Genomic DNA, 23,559 nt, shown 5'->3' on the forward strand with positions numbered 1-23,559 from the left:
AATTTATAAGGCCTCGTCAAGATCTTCATCCTCTTAACATTATTTCTTGTCACCTTAAGAATATTGAGATGAAGAGGCACTGAATCATTTTATATCCTCAGATATCATGAAGCAGGAAGTGAACTTCACTGACCTTCACTGTGCCATGGTGTTGTTTCCCCACAAGAACTTAAACTATAACAAAAAACCCTTTCACCCTTGATGTGAGAAAAATGAAAATCAACATTTGCAGAAGGTATAAAATACTCTCCTTGGGCACTTTCTTCTGTTCAGAGGAGGGTCTGTATAATACATTTATTGGAGTCCAAAACAGACGTTCACGAGCAGGGTTAGATCCTAATTTTGCACACTTCTGCTCACCTATGGATATACAGTATGTCTCTCATTCAGGTGAGATATACATACTGTAGGTGTTATGGAAGTGTGCGAGCCTCACAAGGTAGCCTCACAGCTAGGATAATCACACCAAAATGCTCTGTACACATTTGGTCCCTCTTTCACATTCATTAGGATCTAACCAAGCTATAGAATATTTTTTTATTTACAGCAGATAAACACGGGCTTTCATAACAGGTTTGTGAAACAAGACAAAAAGAATTAGACTGTACTGTTCCCCCCAAAAAATCCCCTTTTTTGCAATAGTAGCTGCAATTTGTATTTTTCAGTATTCATGGTAGGACATGACATGGTGGGTGAAAATTTAATTCAGTATATCTATACACATACTGTATATGCATAGGCAAAGGAATTATATAATTACAATTATCCACCCCACAAAAAGATGGATTGTCTGGCTATCTACAGTACCTTAATGCCCATGCTATCTTTGTCTCTTGTATCAGGCAGAAACACAAGGACTAGCTGACTAACACAGACAGATTTGTGTTTAGTAGTACTGTATCTCTGTGTTCAGACTCCTGATTCATATATGGCTTCTGATTGTATACATACTGTACATTCAATGGCCAAAATATTAGGAACTCTCAGTTAAGTTTAAACAATCCTTTGGTGGGCAAGCACCGTGTTGTTTTTTTCAGTGGTTTGGCCAGAACAATCCCGTGATCTCAATTCAACTGAAAACTAGTGACCCAGTGGAATATGCATTTCAATCACATTCACCACTTCCTTCATTACAACCAAAACTTAATACAAACCTGCTAGAAAGTACAGTAAATAATGGCTTCACACACTTCACAACCATGTGTAATAGACACTTAGAATTGAATACATTAGAATTCAAGCTGTTCTTACCTCCTTACAGGCCAAAAGTGTTAGTCATTTAGTGTTCCTAATATTTTGGCCCATGAGTATGTACTAAAACAGTGTGACTCTGACACGTCTAAAGATCTGTTAGTAAGAGGCTAACCCTATGCTTCCAAGGAGCTTTTCGTGAACATTTGAAGCATGTTGATGTATTTCCAGGCACTTTCATACTGAATTTTGGCAATTTGTAAATTTGTTAATTTGAAACGGGGAGCGATTCCTCACCTCCCAGTTGCCACTTACCAGGTCTGCCCTAATGGTATATTTCTGATGAGCAGAAAACATAAATAAGGTGCTTTTAAAATCTGTCTGCTCCTTTTATCATATCTTAGTGCTCGTGCACTTTAGTGCATATTCAAAGTATTTGAATTTAGTCTAGGTACTGTTGATTACATCACTTAGTGAAACAAATGAACAAAATACATTCTTTATACTGCACATGTTTCAATGTGGCCTTGCAATTTACAAAACAAGACAAAACCTTACAATGGAATATGCTTTTGTGCTCTTCTCTTTCCAGCCTAGGATTGCATACTTTCAAAACCTATACTACTTCTTTTGTTAATGCTAACATTTTTCCATTTCAAATCCTGTCTTGACAAAAGAATGTAATGAGTCCATAGCTAAGCCTTTTAAAAAACCCAGTATAAAGCAAAAACTCACAGAAGTAGCCTTTGGTATTTATGACAGATGTTTGAAAACATAAAGCAGTTAGTGTCTTTGTCTGGGAGGTTTGCTTAATTTAAGCCTGTGATGGACCATGTTTGAAGTAACCAGCTGGATCATCAAGGATAAGGAAACTACAAAATGTAAATCATTCCCACTGCAAACAAAACGTTTCTTTTGGGCTTTTTTTTTTGCAGTTTTGCATGCTGACAGATCATTTTAAGAAAATATTTTTGTGTTTAAATAAAATAAACACAATAAAAATCAATAGTGCAATGATATGACACTTTCTTACTTTCTTTGGTACATTCCTTATCCCTTTTAAAAAGTCACTTACTGTATTTACATGGCACTTGTGTTTCTTGAATGATGTCTCCCTAGCTGTATGAACAGGCAGTACCATGAATACAAATACGAAAAGTTACAAACGAGAGGGGGCTGTTTGGCCCATCGAGGTCATTTGATTGCTAGTAGCAACTGTAACTGATCCAAGGATCTCCTCCATCTGTTTCTTGAAAGAAGCCAGGGGTATCAACATTGATGGCATGGCTGGGTGCCTTGTTCCATATACGCACAAGCCTCTTTGTAAACAGTTCTCAGTTTGAAGATTCCAGGATCATTTTGCTATATGAAGCATATGAAACTGAAATTTAAATTTCCCATCTATTTTTTAACTGTGAAATACAAGAACCATCTTTCTGTCAGACATTTAGCAATACGAATTTTAAAACGATTCCTGAAATTAAAAAAAATGTGAAGACATTCTTTTTTCTTAATAACACTTCAAACACAGCTTGAGAAGGTTTTAATTTTTGTGAATGATGAAGTAGCTTGGCTTTGTTTTATTAAAATTGTGATGAACGCTGCCAATCCTTAGGCACTTTGAAGTAAAGTTATCTGAAATAAATTGCAATGACAAGCCATTATAATCCCATGACATTAAGTAAAATTATTTCAAAGAATAACTGTAAATCAGTCTCCTCCATCAAATGGAGTTATAACAGAAATTTGGGAAGAAGGTTATCTTCCTAATCTCAGTTATCTTGCTAATCTCGAACACTTCTACTTGTCTATGTATATAAATCTTACACCCTGGGTTTCCCTTAGAACTTGCTCACAGAGTATGCAATCTACTCAGCACTCTGCAGCTTGCTGCGTCACAGATAGACGTGACTCATATTTGCCGATGCCAGGATCTTGCCATCATTACATTCATCAAGGACTAGAGTCATTCTCACCTCTTCAACTTCAATGCTCCACTCAAAACAAGTGGCTCTGTACCCACTATACTGTCTGTATTTTTTCAGGGCTCCCAATGTCTGCAAGTCTCTAGAATCACTGAGCAGCACCCCCCTTTCCCGTCTCTTATCCTACTTTTGCTTGCTCCATTCAGTTCCCTCCCCTCTTCTTCCTCCATTTCTAGTCGAATATCCAACCCACTGTAACTACAACCCCCGCATTATATATGTTGTTTTGTCCCCAGTCCCTGTTTTTGCTGTCCACTGCAGAATCTCCTGGTCATTGACTTGCACTTAAGGAGGCAGTCTGCACTGTATCTAGGCCTCCTCGTTCACCAAACACTATCCCTAGCACTTGGGCCTAGGCAGCTACAGCAATGGATTCAGGCACCCCCCCTTTCAGCTGGTGTCCAAAAGGTCCACACCAGCCTTCAGCTCCTCTCCCTCCCAAGGTTATAACCGCACTTGTTGTGGGTGCATGTCTGTGCCATACATGTTCTTTCATTCATTACATGTACCTATTTTTAGCTAAAAATCTGCTCAGTTCCAGCATAACTGGCTTGTTTTAGTTTAGCATTTCGAACACTACATTGATGTTTTTGAAAATTCTTCTGGGGGAGATCTAGGCGTTCCCTTAGCCAGGCAAGTTACTCCAAATGCACTCTCGCTCTCTCTTTTGCATTTTGTAGGCTCTAACCAAACTACTGAAATTTCATTTTTGTTGTAGAAATTTTTGTACTGTGTAGATATCTGTTATTGTAAGACAGATCAGACCTGTTTTTTCGTAATCACAACAATATTGTTTTCTTGTAGGGAGGAGCATTTGTGCTCTGTGGATTAAGCCTCCATTAATTGTAATTTTTTAGAAATTAAGAAAATAATACTTATTATTCATTAAGCAAAACATTTATCCATAGTGATTTACAGACAACAGGTGGTGAATTATGCATCAACAAGTGCTGCTGCATAATCACTTTCAATAACACCCTGGTTTTGTATCTCTTCAGAAACACAGGTCCCAAGGTGGTATATTAAAGTGCTCAGGGCTGCATCCAGTGACTCTCGGACATAGCTCGAACTTAAATTACGAAGTTCCTAATAACACACAAGCCAGTTTTTCCTTAACCATAGGATCACTGTAAAGCAACATACCAAGGTCTTCACTATTAGTTGTGTGGTTTCAAAGAAAACACCTTTAGTTCTGTCAGGATCTCATGCATTTACCTCAGAACCCATTCCAGGTTATGTTTTGGTTGGCACTCATGACCGCTCTTACATGTTGCAAAAAACCGAAGTCCACTGCAAGCTAACTGAATATGAATGGTATAAAACTGATGTCAAAACGAGTTTCAAAAGTCTATGTTTATACCTTATCCTATACAGCAAAACCAAAGGCATATCCTTTGAATCACTGTTTTCCAGCATAGATTAACCCTTTTAAATACTAACAGACCTGTTTGCTTGCAGGTTTCAATATAATTGTGCTCTATATGTTTTTTTGTAAGCTAAGTATTAATGACTTCCAAATAACAGGGTGCACAACACCTCATCAGAATGCCCTGTTCTTCCAAGGCAATATTTCTTCAGAAAACTTTTTTAAAAACAACCTAAGATGTGACTATGTGGTTTTGATCACAAGCTTTCAGAATATAAGTGCCGAAACACAGCTGTGTGAGAAGGAGTGCTGAGACTCCAAGATAGCCAACCACTGAGACCAAGTGTGTGAGGGTGACGTTGAGTGAGAAGAGGGGAAGTCAGGGTGACCTCACCTTCTGATATCACAATAGGTAGTGTGGTGTTGGGGTCTTAAAATGTGGATTAAGTTTCTTCCGTGGCCATTTTAGGACTGCACATTCAGCCCAGAACTGACCGCAAAGGACATTGAAGTGGACACACTGTCTCCCTGTTCCGGGGCCAGCTCTGTCCTCCTGGGAGACCGAAGCCGATGGGCATCCAGCATCTCCAGCAGCAAGTCATACAGAGGGATCACGTTCTTGCATTTCATGCTGTACAAGTGCTCCATGCCTTTGTTGCTGTTGAGACAAGCCAAGAATAGCAAACTTAGCGTGGTGTTTTATTCTTGTACTTAATTTCTGATGGTTCACCAGGGTTTTTCTTTCACTGCCACCTTGGCACCTCCAACCACTTCCCGTTTTTAACTTTTTGAAAGAAATTGCAATGATAACCAAAGCAAAGAGAAACAGAATGTAGGAAACATATTCAATTCAACTGCCTTGTACTAGTGTGGAGGCAAAATATATCAACAAAAGTAGCAATTCTGGACAAACAGATGGTGTGTGGCCTACCCTATAATAGAAATGACGTTTTATGACTTTTTTATCAAAATCAATTTAAAACAAACAACATTTTCTTTTAAGTTCAAGATAATGGAACCTATTGCCTCTGGGTCTATTTTCACCATGTCTGGAGTTTCATTTGAGTGGAGTTTGGAAAATTCAGTTTCTAGATAAAAAGTCAATAGAAAACTCCCACAAGCATATGGATAAAGTGTGTGTGAACTTAAACCCTGCTTTAAAAGAAAATACATTTATAAATTTTACACAAATTTTTTAATTTGAACCAGCTTCATGCATTGCACTTCAAAGCTGCTGTTTATTAACTTATTGATCCAATTTATAAGGAATCCTATAGCTGACGTTTCATGGATTTAACTTAAGCACAGAAATGTGGCTAGCAAATTTTCCTTCATTAGTGACAGCAGCTTTGTGGCTCCACAGTCTATCTTCAATCTGATAGTTTTATGAATGTGTCTTTCCAAAGACATTGTGTTTTACCTCATGTGACGGATGTGGGAGAGAAGGAGGAGGAGCTGAGCCTGTCTCCTGGACTGCTCCTGCAGAGGTAGGCCTGATTTTGCGATGAAGTGGATGAGGGTGTCTGTGATTTTGTCCAAAATGAACTGAATAGTCACGGTGTCATTCAGTGTCTCCATGGAGCTGGAGAGAAGAGGAAAGGCACCTGAAAATGAAAAGATGGCAGAGTATTATGTTTCTGATATGCTGGAAAACGATTGCTGAAAACATTGTACTGTACATCTAACAAGAGCAAACAAAAGGCATTCCTTTTTCACTTTAACTTTCACAAGTGGCGTAAAATGTGCAATATTGATTTTCTTGATCAGAATTATTCACTATGATTCACTCTTAGAAATAAAACAAATATTATCAACAGTCAATGTCTAATTATTCATTAGAATTAAAATATTCATGGAATTTGATCAAAGCAGGTTACCCCTTTGCTGTTTTGGTGAATAATGTTGTTATGGTTTCAAAGGTGAGCACTCACCTCAAATCCCCTTATCCCCTTCAAGTTAGCTCTTTAAAGGCCTTATCAAATTAAGTTGTTGCCATCTCGCATCTTATCTGATGCAGAGTTGTAGCAATTGGACTTTTACATTTATATAACTGATTTCAAGATGGATGTGTCCATATATTTTGCCATTTACATTTACAGCCTATAGTTACCATGTATGAATACTGAAGAAGTATTTTGAGCTCTCTTGAGCTCACATTTAAACCTTTAGCAGGTTTTAAAGTTTACACTCCTTTTTCTATCCATATTCCTCCCTTTTCAATAGGATAATGCAATACACTAGCTATGCATTTCCTAGCTCTTTGCAAATAAGATGGTGGTGATGGATCAGAATTTAAGAATTTAATGTCTCTCAGATTGCATCTGTGTTCTCTAAGTTCTCATCAATTAGTTTATTGTCCTCATGACTATGGGGGTGGCTTTGTATAGTGACTAGGCCTCAGCACTAAGAAATGACAGGCCCTGGTTTCCAGTTCCCACTGCAGGCCCTGCTGTTGTACTCTTAGGGAGGTACTTTACCCCAGTTGCCCCAGTCCACCCAGCTGTATAAGAGGGACCAGCATTGCTGGGGGGATGCCTGTGATGGACTGATGTCCCAAGAGTCATGCACCCACTAGTATGCTTAATGTGCAGAAACCAGGACAAGTTCTGTCCTGATGAGCCATCTGTGTAGTGGTGTAACAGAGCTAATTTGGGCACGGTGACGTCATCGCCCTCCCTGCGCGTAGCAGGGACCTCAGCCGCCTGTGTCGGGGGAGGTCTCCTTTAGCTTATTTGAGTGGTTCCCTGTTGCGTTATGCCGGAGTACCGGGTTCACGCCCAGGTGTTGCAGGACGAACCGGTGGGGTGGAGTGGCAGGGGCACGAGCCAGTGTGGAACAGCGAAGGTCAGAGTGGCACAAACTTTATTTTTACTGAATGGGTATGGTACAGACAGGGTCACAGCACTTGCTTTATTCACTCTCTTCAAACTTTAAATTACATGTGCTACGTTTTAGGCCATGAACCTGAGAGGAGAGAAAAAGGTTCCTTAATGTACCCCATTACCTATCTGAACTGAATGTGAACAATCTGGATTTAAAGCAAAATGCCACAATATCTTCAATACGAATCATAAAAGACTGTATACCAAGCAGTAGTTTTGCTGTATGGGTATATTGTATGGGCACAGGTTCATTTTATAATACTGACCAGCTGTCACCATGTATTTATTCTAACAGAAAACCTGTATTTTCAGTAGTCCATAGCCCTCTTTCACAGACTTCAGCCATTTTCTTTACAGATGATCTAAAACAGATCTATCACATTTATGGCAAAAACTATCTGTTACATTAGTGGACATGTAAATAAATGTCTACATGTCTACTAATCTTATGTCAATTGACATTTTCTTTTAGTTTTGCTTATTGTGATCCTGATAATTTTCACCCATTACTTGTGCTAGCAGAAGTTTTGACTCTGTTTTTACCATTTTTTTTCTTTGATCTTTTGCCTCACAAATGTGAATTTTAAACACTAATTGTCTGCTACAAGTACAATATTTGTGTCTGTCCATCTATCCATCTTCTGACTGCTTTATCCAATACAGAGTCACAGGAAAGTCAGAGCCTACCCTGACAACGGCAACAGTCCCTTGCAGGGCACACAGACACAAACATGCACACACTCACACCAGGGGCCAATTTTCCCAGAAGCCTATTAACCTACCAGTATGTCTTTGGACTGTGGGAGAAAACGAAAGCACCCCGAGAAAAACCACCCGGATATTGGGAGAACATAAAAAATCCACACACTTTTCACAGACAGCACCCCAGGAATTGGTCCCAGGGCCCCAGAACTGAAAGGCAGCAGGTTAGAGATATAATGCTAACCACTGTGCCACCCTATTTCAGTTATGAATGCAGTTAATTTCTCTGCGATGTTCCTGTGGTGATGCTGTCATATCAACTGAATATTTAGTCTTTGGAAGAAGGGCTAGAAGGTACAGTTCATCTATCCATCTTCACTCCTCTTTTCCTGGTGATGGTCGCGGCTGCAGCAAGCCGAGTAGATCAGTCCAGACTTCCCTGTCCCCAGCAACAGATTCCAGCTCCTCCTGGCAGCTCCCCAGGTGCTCCCAAGCCAGCCGGGAGATATAATCCCTCCAGCGTGTCCTGGGTCTGCCACGGGGTCTCCGCCCAGTGGGACGTGCCCAGAACAGCTCCAGCGGAAGCCATCTGAGGGGCATCCTAATGAGATACCCAATCCTCTCCATCTGGAGGAGCAGCAACTCTACTCTGAGGCTCTGACTGCCGAGCTCCTCACCCTGTCACCCAGCCCAGCAGCCCTGCAGAGAAACCTCATTTCTGCCGCTTGTATCCGCAATCTCATTCTTTCGGTCATTTCCCAGAGCTCATGACCACAGGTGAGGACAGGGATGTAGATCGACCCGTAACCCAAGAGCTTTGTCTTCAAACTCAGCTCCTGCTTCACCACCAAAGACTGGTACAGTGCCAGCAAAACAGCTGACGCCACCCCGATCCCCTTGTCGATCTCACGCTCCCCTCTTCCATCACTCGTGAACAAGATCCCGAGATACCTAAACTCCTCCACTAGCTAAGGGCAGCTGCTCCCCCCCACCTGGATAGAGCAATCCACTCTTTTCTGGGAGAGAACCATGACCTCAGTCTTGGAGGTGCAGATTCTCATCCCAGCCGCTTCACACTTGGCAGCGAGGTACAGTACATATTTAAAAATTTTGTTATGTAAGTCCTGTGCTCCAAAAATAAGTAGACCACAGAGATGCATTTCCAAAAATATGATTTAGTAAAAAAGGTGAAACAAATGTTATACTATTGTCACAGATGTCGGAAAGGGCAAGCTGTGGAATGGTCAGGAGAGCAATAAAGACCCAATGCGTAGCAGCAAAACAGAGGTCAGGAGGTCAGACAATGTCGGGATAGAAACCTATGCCCTCGGGCCACGGACGTGGGGCGACCTGGTGCTAGGCGGGTCTCAAGACATCCGAACCCTCAATGCTGAGCCAGGAAGAAAGGGTAATATATAGCCCCACACAAAGACACACCAGAAGGACAAAAAAGGCACAGGAAAACTAGGAACAGGACAGAGTAGGAGTGCCCTCTAGCTGTAGAGGGCGTGACAACTATTTTGAGAACTTTAGGAAAGCAGCTTAAGCCCACACATATAATGTTTGTGTGATATAATGAATAGTGCTTCCATTATAATGACAGCTTAATAATAATTATCAACAGCTCTGGGTATTAACTATTAACACTGAGCTACTAAGCAGAAACAGCTCTTGGGAATAGTATTGAATACATAACAGTAAAGAGGAAAGAAACAGAAGCAATACAGTTTGTGGAAAAGGGAAATAATGAAAATAATGTGGTATCTGGGTTTCATTGCACAACATATAAATGTCTTCAATTGTGATGTGAAAAAACTCACCAGAATTTAAAAGGATGATGGCCTTAAGACACACAAACTCCTCAGTCTTGAGATTCAAGGTGCGGAAACGACAGACAGTGGCTAAGAGCATATCAAAGATCTCCACCATCCCTTCGACACATCTGCCCTCATTCCTGTGGAAGATACACAGAGGAACTTCACTCCACGCTGTGATCGTTTCACTGAGAGAAGTAATTGAAATTTAAATGCCTCTCCATGACTGACTGTAGCTTCCCATCTGAGTGCCACTTTACTTTTCTGACAATCCACATCAGACTAAGTAATTACATTTGATCAAACTTCACCCTCTTCTTTATTGCTCTGATTCACTCAGAGAAAGAGAGCGCTTGATCTTCCAATGTTGACCATGAGGTCATTATCAAATATTCCTTTTTTCTTGATAAAATGAATGAAATAAGAATAAAGGGAGGTGGAAATATATTATTTTAATACACATTTTTTGCAGTTAATGAGAAAATCTTATTTCTGCGTCATATCACATTTCTGAAAAGCAAAACACGTTAAATAAAACCCCACAGCAGAATTCTGGCTGTTGAATGATTTCTTTTCTCACAATTATTTGTGTCAGATTTCTATTTCCGTATCATTAATCTGGCACACATTCAGAATGAAACATAGAAATAGAAAGAAGAAGAACCTCAATGATTTTGTCTTACAAAACAATTATACAGTATGATTACTGAACTCAAAACAACAAGTTAATACAGTATAAAGAAAATAAAGGCATTGGGGGCCAACTATGATGAAAATGTATCTTGCTAATGGAGTAGCCTTTTAAACCGCACTTTATAAGTTTCTAAGGTTCTTATCTGTTTTACAGGGCCAGAAAAGCCCAGATAATCTCCAGGAATTTGGAGTGGATATTTCAGTACTGTGGGCTGTCACAGATTAAATGGTTAGCAGTATTGATGAATTGGTTGTTTATATAAAAAGTGATTTAGCTCCTGGCTAAAAGACAATGTTGGCAACCAAGGCAATATATGGTTTGATAAACAGAAGTAGAACATTTCTTCTTGGGAATTAAGCACATCTATCCATCTATCTATGGGACCAGTCTTGTAACCTGCATAAAATACTATGGGCAAGGTGATAATACATCATGTAAATATAATAAATAATCCTTATACTTATAGAGCGCTTTTCTAGACACTCCACTCAAAGCGCTTTAAAGGTAATGGAGTCTCCTCCACCACCACCAAAGTGTAGCACATACTTGGATGATGCAAAAGCAGTCATCGTGCGCCAGTACACTCACCACACATCAGCTGGCAGTGGTGAGGAGAACAGAGTGATGAAGCAAATTTATATGGGGATTATTTGGGGACTATGGCTGGTAAAGGCCATGAAGAAATTTGGTCAGGACACTGGGGTATTACTGTTTTCATCAAATGTTCTGGGACTTTTAATAACCACAGAGTCAGCACCGTAGTTTTACATTTTATCCAAAGGACTGCACCTTTTTTAATCACTATAGTAGGGCAATAGAACCCACACAGACAGCAGGTGAGGCCCCACTAACTCTTCTTCCAGCAGCAACCTTAGGTTTTCCAGGAGGTCTCCCATTCAGGTACTGACCAGGCTCACACCTTCAGTGGGTAGTCAGTTGTGAGTTGTAGGGTGATATAGCTGCTGGTAATTCAATGTGAACAAATGGGGTTTTCAAATAATATGGACAAAACAGGCAAGAGATATCTAGAAAGATACCTGCAGAAACTTTGCAAAGCCTGGAAGACAATCCTACTAAACTGAAGAGAAACTGGACTACCAAACAACCTGAAATAACCTTACTTGTGCCCTTAAACCAGTCTGAATGTATTTTGTAGTATATTAAGAACTGTACTGACAAGTTGTGTTATTTTTTTTTTTTGAAACAGAACAGTTAATACGGACAATAAGTCCCATGTCTCTCTGATGCGTTTGTTTTGGCTCTTGAGTTGTTTACCATGATTTGTAACAGTGTTACTGACATGATGTGTGAAGGTAGAAGAAGCAGAGAAAGGCAGAAGGTTCCCTTGCTATGGAGTAAAAAATATTAAGTACTACTTTATCAGTGGCAGGTGCTTGTTTAAATCCAGAGTATTTAAATTCAATCCAGAGTACACACATACAGTACTGTGGATTTAATTTCACCTTGAACCTTGAACCTTGAACCTTGAACTTTGAAGTTAGACATTTCCAGGAGTCTTGTATCTATCAGCTTCTCGGATATTGCTATTTAAAAAATGTTTTTAGCTCACTACTTCTGTTTATATATTAAAAGCAGACACCTTTCATCCAATACCACAAAAGATATTAAAGAGAAGTCATCCAGTTAGTCAATTAATAACAATTCTGAGAAATTGTAGCTGCTCAAACTTTTTTTTTTAGATGAATGTCAAAGAGAAGGCCATGAAGTTAAAAATATAATGAAGTGAAATGTAGGTCACCCTGACAAACGGATTCATTATTAATTGGAAACATTGTTACATACTAAATTACATTTATAACCTATCTGACTATCACTATGTATTTCTCTTTTTTGGTTGACCAGTTGTGCGTAGCCTTCTTGATAAATTAGTGAGTAAAAAGGTACTTGATATGCAATACATTTGACAATATGATAGAATTAATGAATGTTTTTACAGTTTGTGGTGTTCATTTGAGCTCGCCCCAGGTATTTTGTACTTAAAAATGCTGTTCTATTTGTTTTCTGTTTCCTGCTTAATTTATTGCCGTTTAAGATACTTAACAAAATTCTTAATTGGTATGGTTAAATTATTTTTTATGAGATTTTTTTTATTAAAGTGGCTGGCACTATTAGAAAAGCAGAAAACATTTTTTTTCAAATGCACTCTTTAAGAGGAAATTAAACAGAGCAAGAAAGATATCTAATGCCTCATCAACATTGAAAACAGACAAAGAAACAGACTGAGCAAGTGTAAATTGTCCTGCTTGGCACCTGGTCGACGAGATTAGTATTTCAGGCTCACTGAACCAGCAACTCTTCATATGCCTTGTGAAAAGCCAGCGGTATGGATCAGTATGTGGTGTTTAGTGAGATGAAAGGCATAGAAAGTACAGCCTGTACCTGCAAAACATGTATATTTGTGAGTGGTATGATTAATTCACTCATATTCTCATCTTTTTTGGGGGGAGAAAAAAAGAGCTCTTGGAAGCAAATAGAACATTTTCCACAGAAAGCTATTTTAATTAAATCTTCAGAGCACCTTTTGCAAGGGAGGGAGAGATTGCCAGTCTGAAAATGAAACAGGAGCAATTTTAAAAAAATGTTTCCTTGAAGGCTACGTATCAACTTACTGATACCAATGTTAAGACTGGGGTCATTATTTAGCAAAAGAACACATTTTAATTATTTTTATGGTACGATAACTTAGGTACTTAAGATTGTTCCGTAAATTACAAAAGATTGTTATACAAAACTTAATAATTTACATACCAGTTTTACAGGATTTTTGTTTTTACTGGAAAACTTCAGCAAAAAAAACCCGAATGCATTTACATTAATTTACATTCACTAACCAGTTTCACATCATACACTATATATACTGTATTTACTTGGTATAAAATCTCTGAATTGAAAATAAGAAATATTCCATAATTTAACAGTGTTCTCAGCAGTTGTGAGGAAGATATGATTTTGTTTTAAAGCTATATAGAGATATGTCAATGGTATGTTGTACTACCTGCAGAATTAGATTAATGCGTGAGAACACAGTACATATTTTGGGAACTATAATGAGAGCAAGAGCCTCACGTTTTATTTTTTTGAGTTTTAGACACAATAACAGGATGCCAGTTTGGCTAAGGAAGAAAGGAAAAGAGCTGGAGTGATGCTTATTTGAGGACAATTACAGTTCAACAAATATCTTTTGACTTATTAGTGGGACTTTTTATCTCACTTATTTTAATCAAGCCTTGGGAGCCACAGCTCAGAAGTTTTAGACAATGGTGAGACGGTGTTAGAATGTTATAAGGCACTACCAAAATCAAATCACCCCAGTAGTGCCTAATTTGGTTTCTTCTCCTATTTTCTATCCAACAGTAGAGCTCAGGTGTTTATCCAGATACACAGTAGATGGACTTGTAACATTATGATATCAGAGGTCAGTATACTGAGATGTGAATGGCTATTCAGTTGTACATGCAGAACATAAGAACAAAAAATCAATTCTCTTGTTGTTTGTTTGGGAAATGAATTATTAGTCCAAACAAATATTTATTTAATTGCACAAATGTATGAGTGCACCATGATTTTTTTAATAAAGGATTGTTTGCGTTACCTAATCATCCTGAAACTTCAGTTTGATTAAAAGCACAAAACATGACAAGGATGTCTAAAAACGTCTTTGATATTTGATATTTTCAGATTTCACAGTTGGGAAATAACATTACTCTGTTGATTCCCTGTATTATTTCTTAGCAGCAATGTGCGGCAATCATTTAAGGACAAACAGTTAAATGCAGAATTGAGATTAAGCAAAGGTATGCTGTTTCTTTCCTGGCATCAGTCAAGGAACAGCAAATAAGGCATTGCAACAGCTGAGTCAAGAATACACTGCTGGAAATGATCAGGACTAGACTTGTGTAACAAAGAAGAAGTAGAGGCTGACAATGCACTGTCAGAACAGCTCTACGTACATCCAATCAATTCTCCAAACCCCTGTTTAACTAAACAAATAAATATATACAGACAAAAATGTTTCTTCGACTACCCGAAGAAGGCTCCACAGCCAAAACATTGTGTTTCCTTTCTTCCCTTTTCAGCATGGAATAAACCTTTACTTGTTTCTTCTACTGCTGCATTGTTCACAATCAGCAGTTGAAAGTTCTTGTGATTACTTCTGGTTTTAAATAGTTTTCAATATTCATAGAGTCAGATTCATTTGTCTGAAGTTGCATATTATTTATGATTTCATGAATGATAACCCAAATATTCAAAATTAGATCAATAATTAAGAAGCAGAACTATATTTCATGAAGAGAGTCTTTAATATACCTATACTGTATATTACTTCTGTTTCTGTTTCACAAATGGGACGTACAGTTAGAAATGTCATAATTCAAAGTAATCCTGGCTCCCAGAGCAATGTAACTGAATTTGGTTTATAAACAGTTGAGTGGCTGTACAGTATGCAACCTGTCCAGTGTCAAAGACTGGAATGGCTTGTTCATCTACACATAAAATGAGCAGGTGTATTCCCTCTCTTAGGTCTTGTCACCAAAATTGTCAAATATTCTCAAGACATGTTGCTAAGATATGACTCTGAGATAAAATAGATTTTTGTGCTTTTAGAAGAAAGGTTTTACCAACCTGTCCAGAATCAGGTCAGGAGCAAAAATGAGTTTCCCAGGAGACTCCATTGAGCGCCAGATGAGTCCAATCATTAACACCTCTAACCAGGAGCTCTCCAGCAGCTGCACTTGGTCATGAAGAGATAAATCCAGAAACCCTGGGGACAAAACAGGCAGAACTCATAGAAATGATTTCATTCTCAAAGACAACAATTAAACTATTAATCAGAAAGCAAAGGTTTCTAAGAAAAATTATGAAGATAAATGATAATACATAATTAATGTAAGGACAGTGCAATGTATCTCAAAGGCTTGAACGTACCTGTGTGATGGTGAAAAATGATTGAGATATTTTATTTTAATTCAGATAGAAAACTATTTATTTATGATTATATTTAAATGTTTAGAAGACTGGGTGACCCCACACTTTTTCAAGGAGCTCTGATGATCACTCCAAATTTAATTGGAAACAGAAGCATTAGATTACAAACAAATAGCAAAAAAATCTGACTACAACACACTCATGGGAGAAAAATGGAAGAGCACAGCAAAAGTGTTGTGAGGGTAAGGATTTGAGCTTTATACAATGTAAGGGACATACATTTCTCAAGATAGCACTGTACAGTACAGCACTGTATAGAATGATACAAGGTAATGCTTGCTTACCACACACTTTTGCATTATGCTACGACTGGTATTGACATTTTTCCAGAATGTTTCAGAAATTTCAATCTAGACTTTCTGTCTATAAACTGAATGTTCCAGTTAAAAAATACAACTGTCGGGCACATCTAAATTTATGTGCCTTTTTACTGGCTGATTTATTGTGTCAGCCCACTGGTATTTCAAATCACTTGGTAGCTCCCCAGATTATCAAGAACTCCCTCTCACAATTCAGAACACCAAGCTTGTGTCATGTAGGAGGAAGCTCTGAAATGTACTGGGGATTCATTACGTATTTTCTCCAGACCATGCATCAGGCTACCAAACTTATAACCCTTATAACCCTTTGTCTTTTAACTAGAATGTGTTTTGAACACTGAAATACGGTGCACACAACAGTTTTTGCACTGTTTTTAGAAAAACAGTTTACTGTACATCCATTACAGTCTACTCCATTCTAATTATTAATATTCCTAAGGAAAAAAACATTATATTTTTCAGGTAGCATTAGTCAGCAATCGTACCACTACTACATATACATATATATATATATGCAGATAAATATATTTAAACCTCTCTGAATTGACTAAAATGTACCTTCCCACAGACAATTCCACCATATCTTATTATTGAGCCATGTAGTAAGATCTGTGGTAAACTATACAGTTCATAACAATTGCAACAAAATGGTAACATTCTGCCCTATAATGTCCAGTTTGTTATTAATTATTATTAATTTACTATACTGCCCCATTGATCCAGAGTGGCTTATACTTAATTAACAACAATGCTTTGGTTTTTCAATTCACTTTTCATCTTAATGTATCCTGTGCTTTATATATGGGAGACAAATTAGTCCAGCAAGCATCACATACGGTATGTGCCAGCAGCCCCACTGCACAGCAGATCAGGTGGAAAAGGGAGAAAATTACTTCACATATTGAATTAGGCAGGCCAGACTGAACAAGACCAAAATATAAGTTAGTCATGACTCTGGGGTATCACACCTACTCTTATGAACAGTGCCATCTGATCTTTAATGACCAAACAGTCATATTAACATCTCGCTTCCTACAGCGCAGTTCAGAACTATACTGGGACATTGGATTGGAAATTCTAGTCCAGAGTAAACAGTGTCATCTTCTGGTCCACTAAAAAACATTTACAAGGTGATTTCCTTTGAGGTGTTTTATCCCACCCACTGACCAGACCCAACATTGATTCATTTATGAGATGTGACATTTCGTTTGTACATATTTACACAAATGGGTATTTCAATGTACAGAAGCATGCTGAATGAAGAACTTTTCTCAAGGGTTCAGCATCAATGCACAACAAGAGATTTGAACCTACAACTTCCAGTTATGTGTCATTCCAAACCCTAGCCACTTCTCCACACTGTTCACTAGCTTTTGCTTGTTTCTCATTCTACTCAAACTCACTGTGCTTACAGCATGGGCCAGATCTCCAGCAGAGATTACAATATGATTCAAAGTGCTTCTATGAGATGTATAGTATCCGCAACACCAAAAACTGATCAGACTATGTTAGAATTATATGATATTGGGTCATATTTGCTGCATGTCACCCACTGTAAATTCTGTGCTGAAGACTTGAGTTTTGGGCATGATGCATCCAAACGTTTATGTCAGACTTTTTGTCTTTTTAATCTGACAAACAACAGGCTATTTGCTATACCTGGACTGATCCCTACAAACTTACTTCCTTTTTTGACAGTAGGACAGAAAGCACTGTCCTTTCTGCTAACATCACTTTGAAATGAAAAGCAATCATTTACCTTCTTTATCGTGTGTATGATTTTTTCGACAAGATGAAAACGTGAAAAGTAGGAATTCGGTAGCTACTCAAAGTCTTTTGAGAGGAATAGCCTGTATTGAGTTTTGCATCAAAGCTCATCCAGCACCTCTCCAGCATACGTATCCTTCAACAATGTAGTGCATGTCCAGATTGCACTGACCCACAACACAGGCGATGATTGATTAACAGCTGTTAAAAAAGACAATAATGTGTAGTGAGTTTAAAAGTGAAGAGGATCAAATGATTTGAATAAGTGATGAAGCAGAAGAAAGTTCTGCATGCTTGTTTTAGTTCCTCTGTTGTCTATTTATCATAAATTTACCTTCAAGTCAAATAACAAAGGATAACTGGACAAGATATTTTGCAAACGCTCGGCATTGATGATTTAACAGTTTTCTCTATTTGTTCTATGTATTTTGAGTATTATGTGTTGGTAGACCAAACATGCATCACTTAAGGTCATATTCATATAGCAAAAAATACAAGCATAAAACTGATATTTCTACTAGCACCATTACTAGTGACATGGCTCCCAAAGCAAACCTTCATGTCTTAAAAAATCCTGTTTTTTAAATATTCTTTAGTTTAATTTCTTAAAAATTGAAATACGATGCCTACACTGCATTGTTCCATGGAGGATTGAAAAAAACATAAATTACAAAGATAAACTGATGCACAATGAAAACACTTTGGTTAATGGGATACATAAGTAATGTTAGGTACATTTTGAACATTTAGCCAATATGGTTGTTGACAGTTTGAGCAGTATTGTTCTCTTGGGATAAAACATCCCTGTCATGTGATTTTATAAAACCGCCAGGTGTTCAGTGATAGGTGGCTGAAATTAGTTCAATCTGCCTAAATGAGTTGATTAAGAATCTGCTTAAATTGCCATTCTAATTAATGCAAGAGCAACAAAAAATATGGCCATGTTCAGCTTGTGTAATGCACATCAGCCGGTTGCTATTGGAATGACTGAAAATGGCCTGTTTGTGAGGGACATTACTAAGAGAGTGAGACCTTCTGCTTCAACAGACAGCATGCTAGTTCAGACAAACTAGGAAAACAGCTCACTGAGGTAATCTTTCCAACCCTGGTACAGGCGGACTATTTCAGTGCTATTTTATGTGTTTAGTTGGTCTGCTTTCCTGTTTAGCCCTTAAGTTAACTTTCTGTCAATGAAAACAAGAAACTTTGTTTCTGCACTCAGTCCTGAGTTTCAAAGCATCCAATCTGAAGGTTGCCGTTTTCAACAGCTTCAATATACAGAACTTTAAGCAAATTATATTAATCTTGCTTACTATTACTTTTTACTAAACCACTCTTAATACGTGATGAACAGACACAGGTGGGAAAGACAATGTTTTAGCAGAAGGTACAGTACATTCCAGGCAAGGGACCAGAATAAGGACAGTTTAGAAAGTCAGAAACTGGTACGAATGTTTTGGTATTATTGGCTGATTGGAAATACCATTTGACCTTTTAGGAATTGAAAGCAAAATTTGAAATATGCCCAAAAGAGAAAAGTGAAATCCATTAGCCTGTGATTAAGAACTAGGCACACAGGGGTCTCCCACTGACTCAGAGTTGGGAACTCACCCCATCAGCCCAGGACTGTCACATCAATCTGATACATCTGCATTAAGTTCACTGCAGTGGCTACAGCATGAGAAATTCCAAGAAGGTATGAACTGAACTTTAGCAAAAAAAGCTATAGCTTTCTGTCTGAGTGCAAATGACCTGCATGCTCAGAAGCTCACTCAGAAGGATCACACTGACAGCTGAGAGACTAAATCAACAACTTCAAAGCGCAAGATGGAGGCAGAGAGAGTGGTGGAGTGTTTTAGTCACCAGCAAAAGCCATTTTTTCCCTGACAGACCTAATAACAGCTGGAGATCTCCAGCTGATGGCCACTCTGACTGCTGCAGTGGTCAAGCCACCCAAGGCCAGACAACCAGGATATTGTGCTTCTCTAAACATTAAAATATGCCTAACACATGAATTATATACTGTACATTACATGGCCTATGCTATGTCTGTTTTTTCAACTGTTGTTTAAGTAAACACTTTAAGTGCCATGGATGTTAAAATAAAATACAAAATACATAGGTGCTATCTGTTGTAAAAATGACAATCACAAAAAACACCAAATGAAAACTTGTCTAGGAAGCAGTAATTAAGATTTCAAACAAGCATCAAAGTGCTTTAGTTTATATTTCCACAAATGTGCTCTCACTTCATTCACATTTACAGTTTAAAGCAAATTGTACCCTGTTGGGAAAAGCTTTAGGAAACAGAAGTCTGAGATTTTGTTTGGACATTTAAATTTTAAATGACGCTTCTATCTTTAAACCTTCTCCAGTGCTAATGAGCAGTAATCACCTTTTACAAACAACAGAAGACAATAAATTCTGTTTTTCAAAGCTTGCCAAATTGAGATGCACACTTTGGTACAGTTTAAGCACTAATTAAAATCTTCATATTTAACTGCTTTTTGTACTTCACTCTCACCATTATGTATTCTGTGATGTCAGTCATTAAACTACAGAAAAAAATAAACAAAATTGTCCCTTTCCTCAATTGAAAATATACTGCTCGCAAAAAGAATTAACAGGAATTTTAAAGTACAGCACACTACAAAAGTATTCAGTGCCTCAGAAAAATATTCACCCCCATCGATGATCTGATTTTTCATTCAATGACAAATGATGTACTGTAAATACAGTACATTTTAGACTCAATAATGTTTTAGCAAAACTATAATGCTCAAACTGAACATTTTTATGAGGGAAGGAAGTTAAATGTTACGCCTTTAAAGGCATAAACAGCAATAAGAAAAAAAGGTTTATAATGTTCATTATAGTTTGCCAGTAGCTTAATTCCTGAATGTCAGTACCATTGGAAGGGGAGTATATATTTATTGCTGCAGCCATACAATGATAAGGCTTAGACTAAGTCTTGAGTAAAAGCAACCAAATTAAGATCCTGGATTAAACACATACATACATCAGTAAAAGAGTCATGGACACTCATCTAAGGATGTGAATTAACAGGCCGTAATTGATGACGCAACTGAAATGATGTAAACTCTTCATTCGTGATTCCAAGTTTCAACTCTTGACTGATGGGAATATCAGTCTTTCACGATGGGCACTGCTCCTGCTCATGCTATTTACTCATTTTTCCTGCTTTGGTAATGCTTAAAAGAAGGCACTTTTCTTATAACCTTTAGAAGTATTTTATAACACTCGTCTAAGTTAGAAGTTTTTTTCTTGAACCCCCTTCCTTACAGTACTGTGGGTCCATGCAGTGTTGTGTTGAGGCCAAAAAGGAGCAGAAATGTCTTTATGGTGCACTTTGGCTTTTTAGCTGTTTTTGGCATCGGCTACATAAATCATCGCATTGAAGAAAGGAAAGAATGTCTGAGTTTCTTATCATAAGTGGTTAAAAATAAAACAGAGGAATCAACCCTAGAGTTCCCAAGACAAAAAAATAGCCTTTATACCTCAATCAGATGGAGGCAGCAATTATTCAGCACGCACACAAATACTTCAGAAGTACACTGTCACATTTACACTGTGTCCTGATCCTTCTGTACTCATTATCTGCACCATTGATTCTTTACCATCAGTCCCGGACCTCGACCTCAATTTAAAAGGCATATTTTAAACCTCAGAAGGAGACTTTTTTGCAGCATTGATGAAGTGATATATCCTTATTTGGTTACACCCTTTCATGAAAGCCCACACTAAGGTTAAATTGTAGACAAACTAAATTGGTATGTGACAAAATAGATGACTATAAAATCGAAAATGTACAATATGAATAAGCTATTAGCCTTCTTATAACACTTCAGGTTTATATGGACTACTCTGGAAAATGTAAAGTTACTGTATATACTTTGTTTTTCATTTATAAACTTTTAAGAACTAAAATCAATAAAACCCTGTAATAGAGTAACAGTTTGTCAGATCGCAAATCATTGTTGCCTAGATTAATCTCTGGAATGGTTATGAACCATAAAATGGGAACACAACGTTATGTCTGTTTTCAAGTTAGTAGGCCAGTGTGGTTAATTTAGTGTTTCAAAACTTACATGCTTGATTGCAGCCTGAAGCAGTAAATTATTCTCTGCTTTTAGTTTTGTCATTTACTTGGACTGAGCTTAATCCTGCTGTGATGGTGCAGTGCTGTGGACCTGTTACTGGATTAGCAACAGTGAGTCAGTAATTCTTTCCTGTTCAGAGGTTAGTGACTTTTCAAATCACAGCCCCTCTAATACTTCTTGCTTTTTCGAAAAGGGGACTTGTTAATCATATTCTCAAGTGAAGGCTGTTCTTCTTTTAAAGTAAAAAATAATTTTGTATACACAGTAAGCCCTGCACTTGTTCCCTGTGAAATTTCACCATTTTTACAGTAATAGGCTGTGGTGCTGCTGTCATTTGCAATTGCAGGTTGCGATTAGTTTTGTAAATCTCCAATTGAAGAGTAATTATTTTAGGAAAGGCCATTTCCAGCCTACCACACATAATTTTATTCTTTTAACAGAATTTCAAGTGCACATTGTAAGGGATATACATTAAGCTTTATTGCCAGGTAGTCTACTACACCACATGTAAAGAGGTCCAAAACTAAAGATGAATGTTATCTATTTTTCTGAAGTCTCACGTATAGTGCTAATGTTTAATGGAATAGGTTTTCACAATTTATTGATATTATTTTCCTTTGTAAATGGGAATGAATAAGGAATTTATTTTCACTTTGATTTTTTTATCTCTTTTCACACAATAGCGCACATACTGTACTTGATTAGAAACCATATAAAGAGAGCGCACAGCTAATAGTAATCCTTACACTTATATAGCGCTTTTCTGGACACCCCACTCAAAGCTATTTACAGGCAATGGGGACTCCCCTCCACTACCGCCAATGTGTAGTACCCACATTGATCCAGTAAGCTCACCACACATCAACTATCAGTGGGGGGGAAAACAAAGTGATGATACTAATTCATAGATGGGGATTATAAGGAGGCATTGATTGGTAAAGAACAAGGGAAACTTTGGCCAGGATGACAAGGTTAAAACCCCCAATCTTGTCAAGGAATGCCCTGGGATTTTAATGACCTTGGAGAGTCACAACCTTGGTTTTATGGATTATCTGAAGGGAGGTGCATTTTTTTTACTTTGTCCTCATCATTACACTGGGACATTAGGACCTACACAGACCATAGGATGAGTGCTCTCTGCTGGGACCACCACTTACCTGGCAGGGGCGATACCATAATCATGCAGGTGGTTTGCCTGGGGCGAGGCTCAGCCATTGCACACTGGCTGTGCTGACCCCTGCGAATTCTCCTAATGTGGGAATCTCGACTTCAGAATTTCTGCTAGAGGGGGACTGCGTTTGCGCTCTCCCCTGATCGGGGCGGTGCGGTGGCTCTGTGGCTAAGGATCTGCACCTGTGGCTGGAAGATCCTTGGTTTGTATCCCATGGTTTGTATCCCGTGGTCCACAGAGGAATCCTACTCCGTTGGGCCCCTGAGAAAGGCCCTTAACCCCAACTGCTCCAGGGGCACCGTATAAATGGCTGACCCTGCGTGCTGACCCCAAGCTTTTCTCCCTGTCTGTGTGTCTCATGGAGAGCAAGATGGGGTATGGGAAAAGACAAATTCCTAACGCAAGAAATTGTATATGGCCAATAAAGTGATCTTATCTTATTTATCAGCTTTCCCAGCAGGGGAGGGGTCACTAGTTGTGAGCTGCAGGGTGATATTCCTACTTCAAAAAAAAGCAAGATTCTGGTGTGATGAAGGTAA

At 38.2% G+C, this 23,559-nt stretch overlaps 1 protein-coding gene and 1 non-coding gene across 2 annotated transcripts in view; one reads left to right on the top strand and one right to left on the bottom strand.

Annotated features, from left to right (window-relative positions):
- Positions 1 to 5,007: 5,007 nt before the first annotated feature.
- esr1 (estrogen receptor 1) overlaps positions 5,008 to 23,559 on the bottom strand; it is a 34,383-nt gene continuing 15,831 nt past the window's right edge. The window contains exons 5-8 of the mRNA XM_088908443.1: positions 15,279 to 15,417; positions 9,947 to 10,080; positions 5,963 to 6,146; positions 5,008 to 5,200 (exon numbers count right to left, since the gene is read on the bottom strand). Of these exons, the coding sequence (XP_088764569.1) occupies positions 5,008 to 5,200; positions 5,963 to 6,146; positions 9,947 to 10,080; positions 15,279 to 15,417 (650 nt within the window). The remainder of the gene's footprint in view (positions 5,201 to 5,962; positions 6,147 to 9,946; positions 10,081 to 15,278; positions 15,418 to 23,559) is intronic.
- On the top strand, positions 22,999 to 23,162 carry LOC148839569 (U1 spliceosomal RNA). Its single transcript, XR_016090177.1, has one exon. It is a non-coding gene; the product is annotated as a U1 spliceosomal RNA (small nuclear RNA).

This window comes from Atractosteus spatula, chromosome 2 (assembly GCF_055471065.1).
Source record: "Atractosteus spatula isolate fAtrSpa1 chromosome 2, fAtrSpa1.hap1, whole genome shotgun sequence".
Lineage (NCBI taxonomy): Eukaryota > Metazoa > Chordata > Actinopteri > Semionotiformes > Lepisosteidae > Atractosteus > Atractosteus spatula.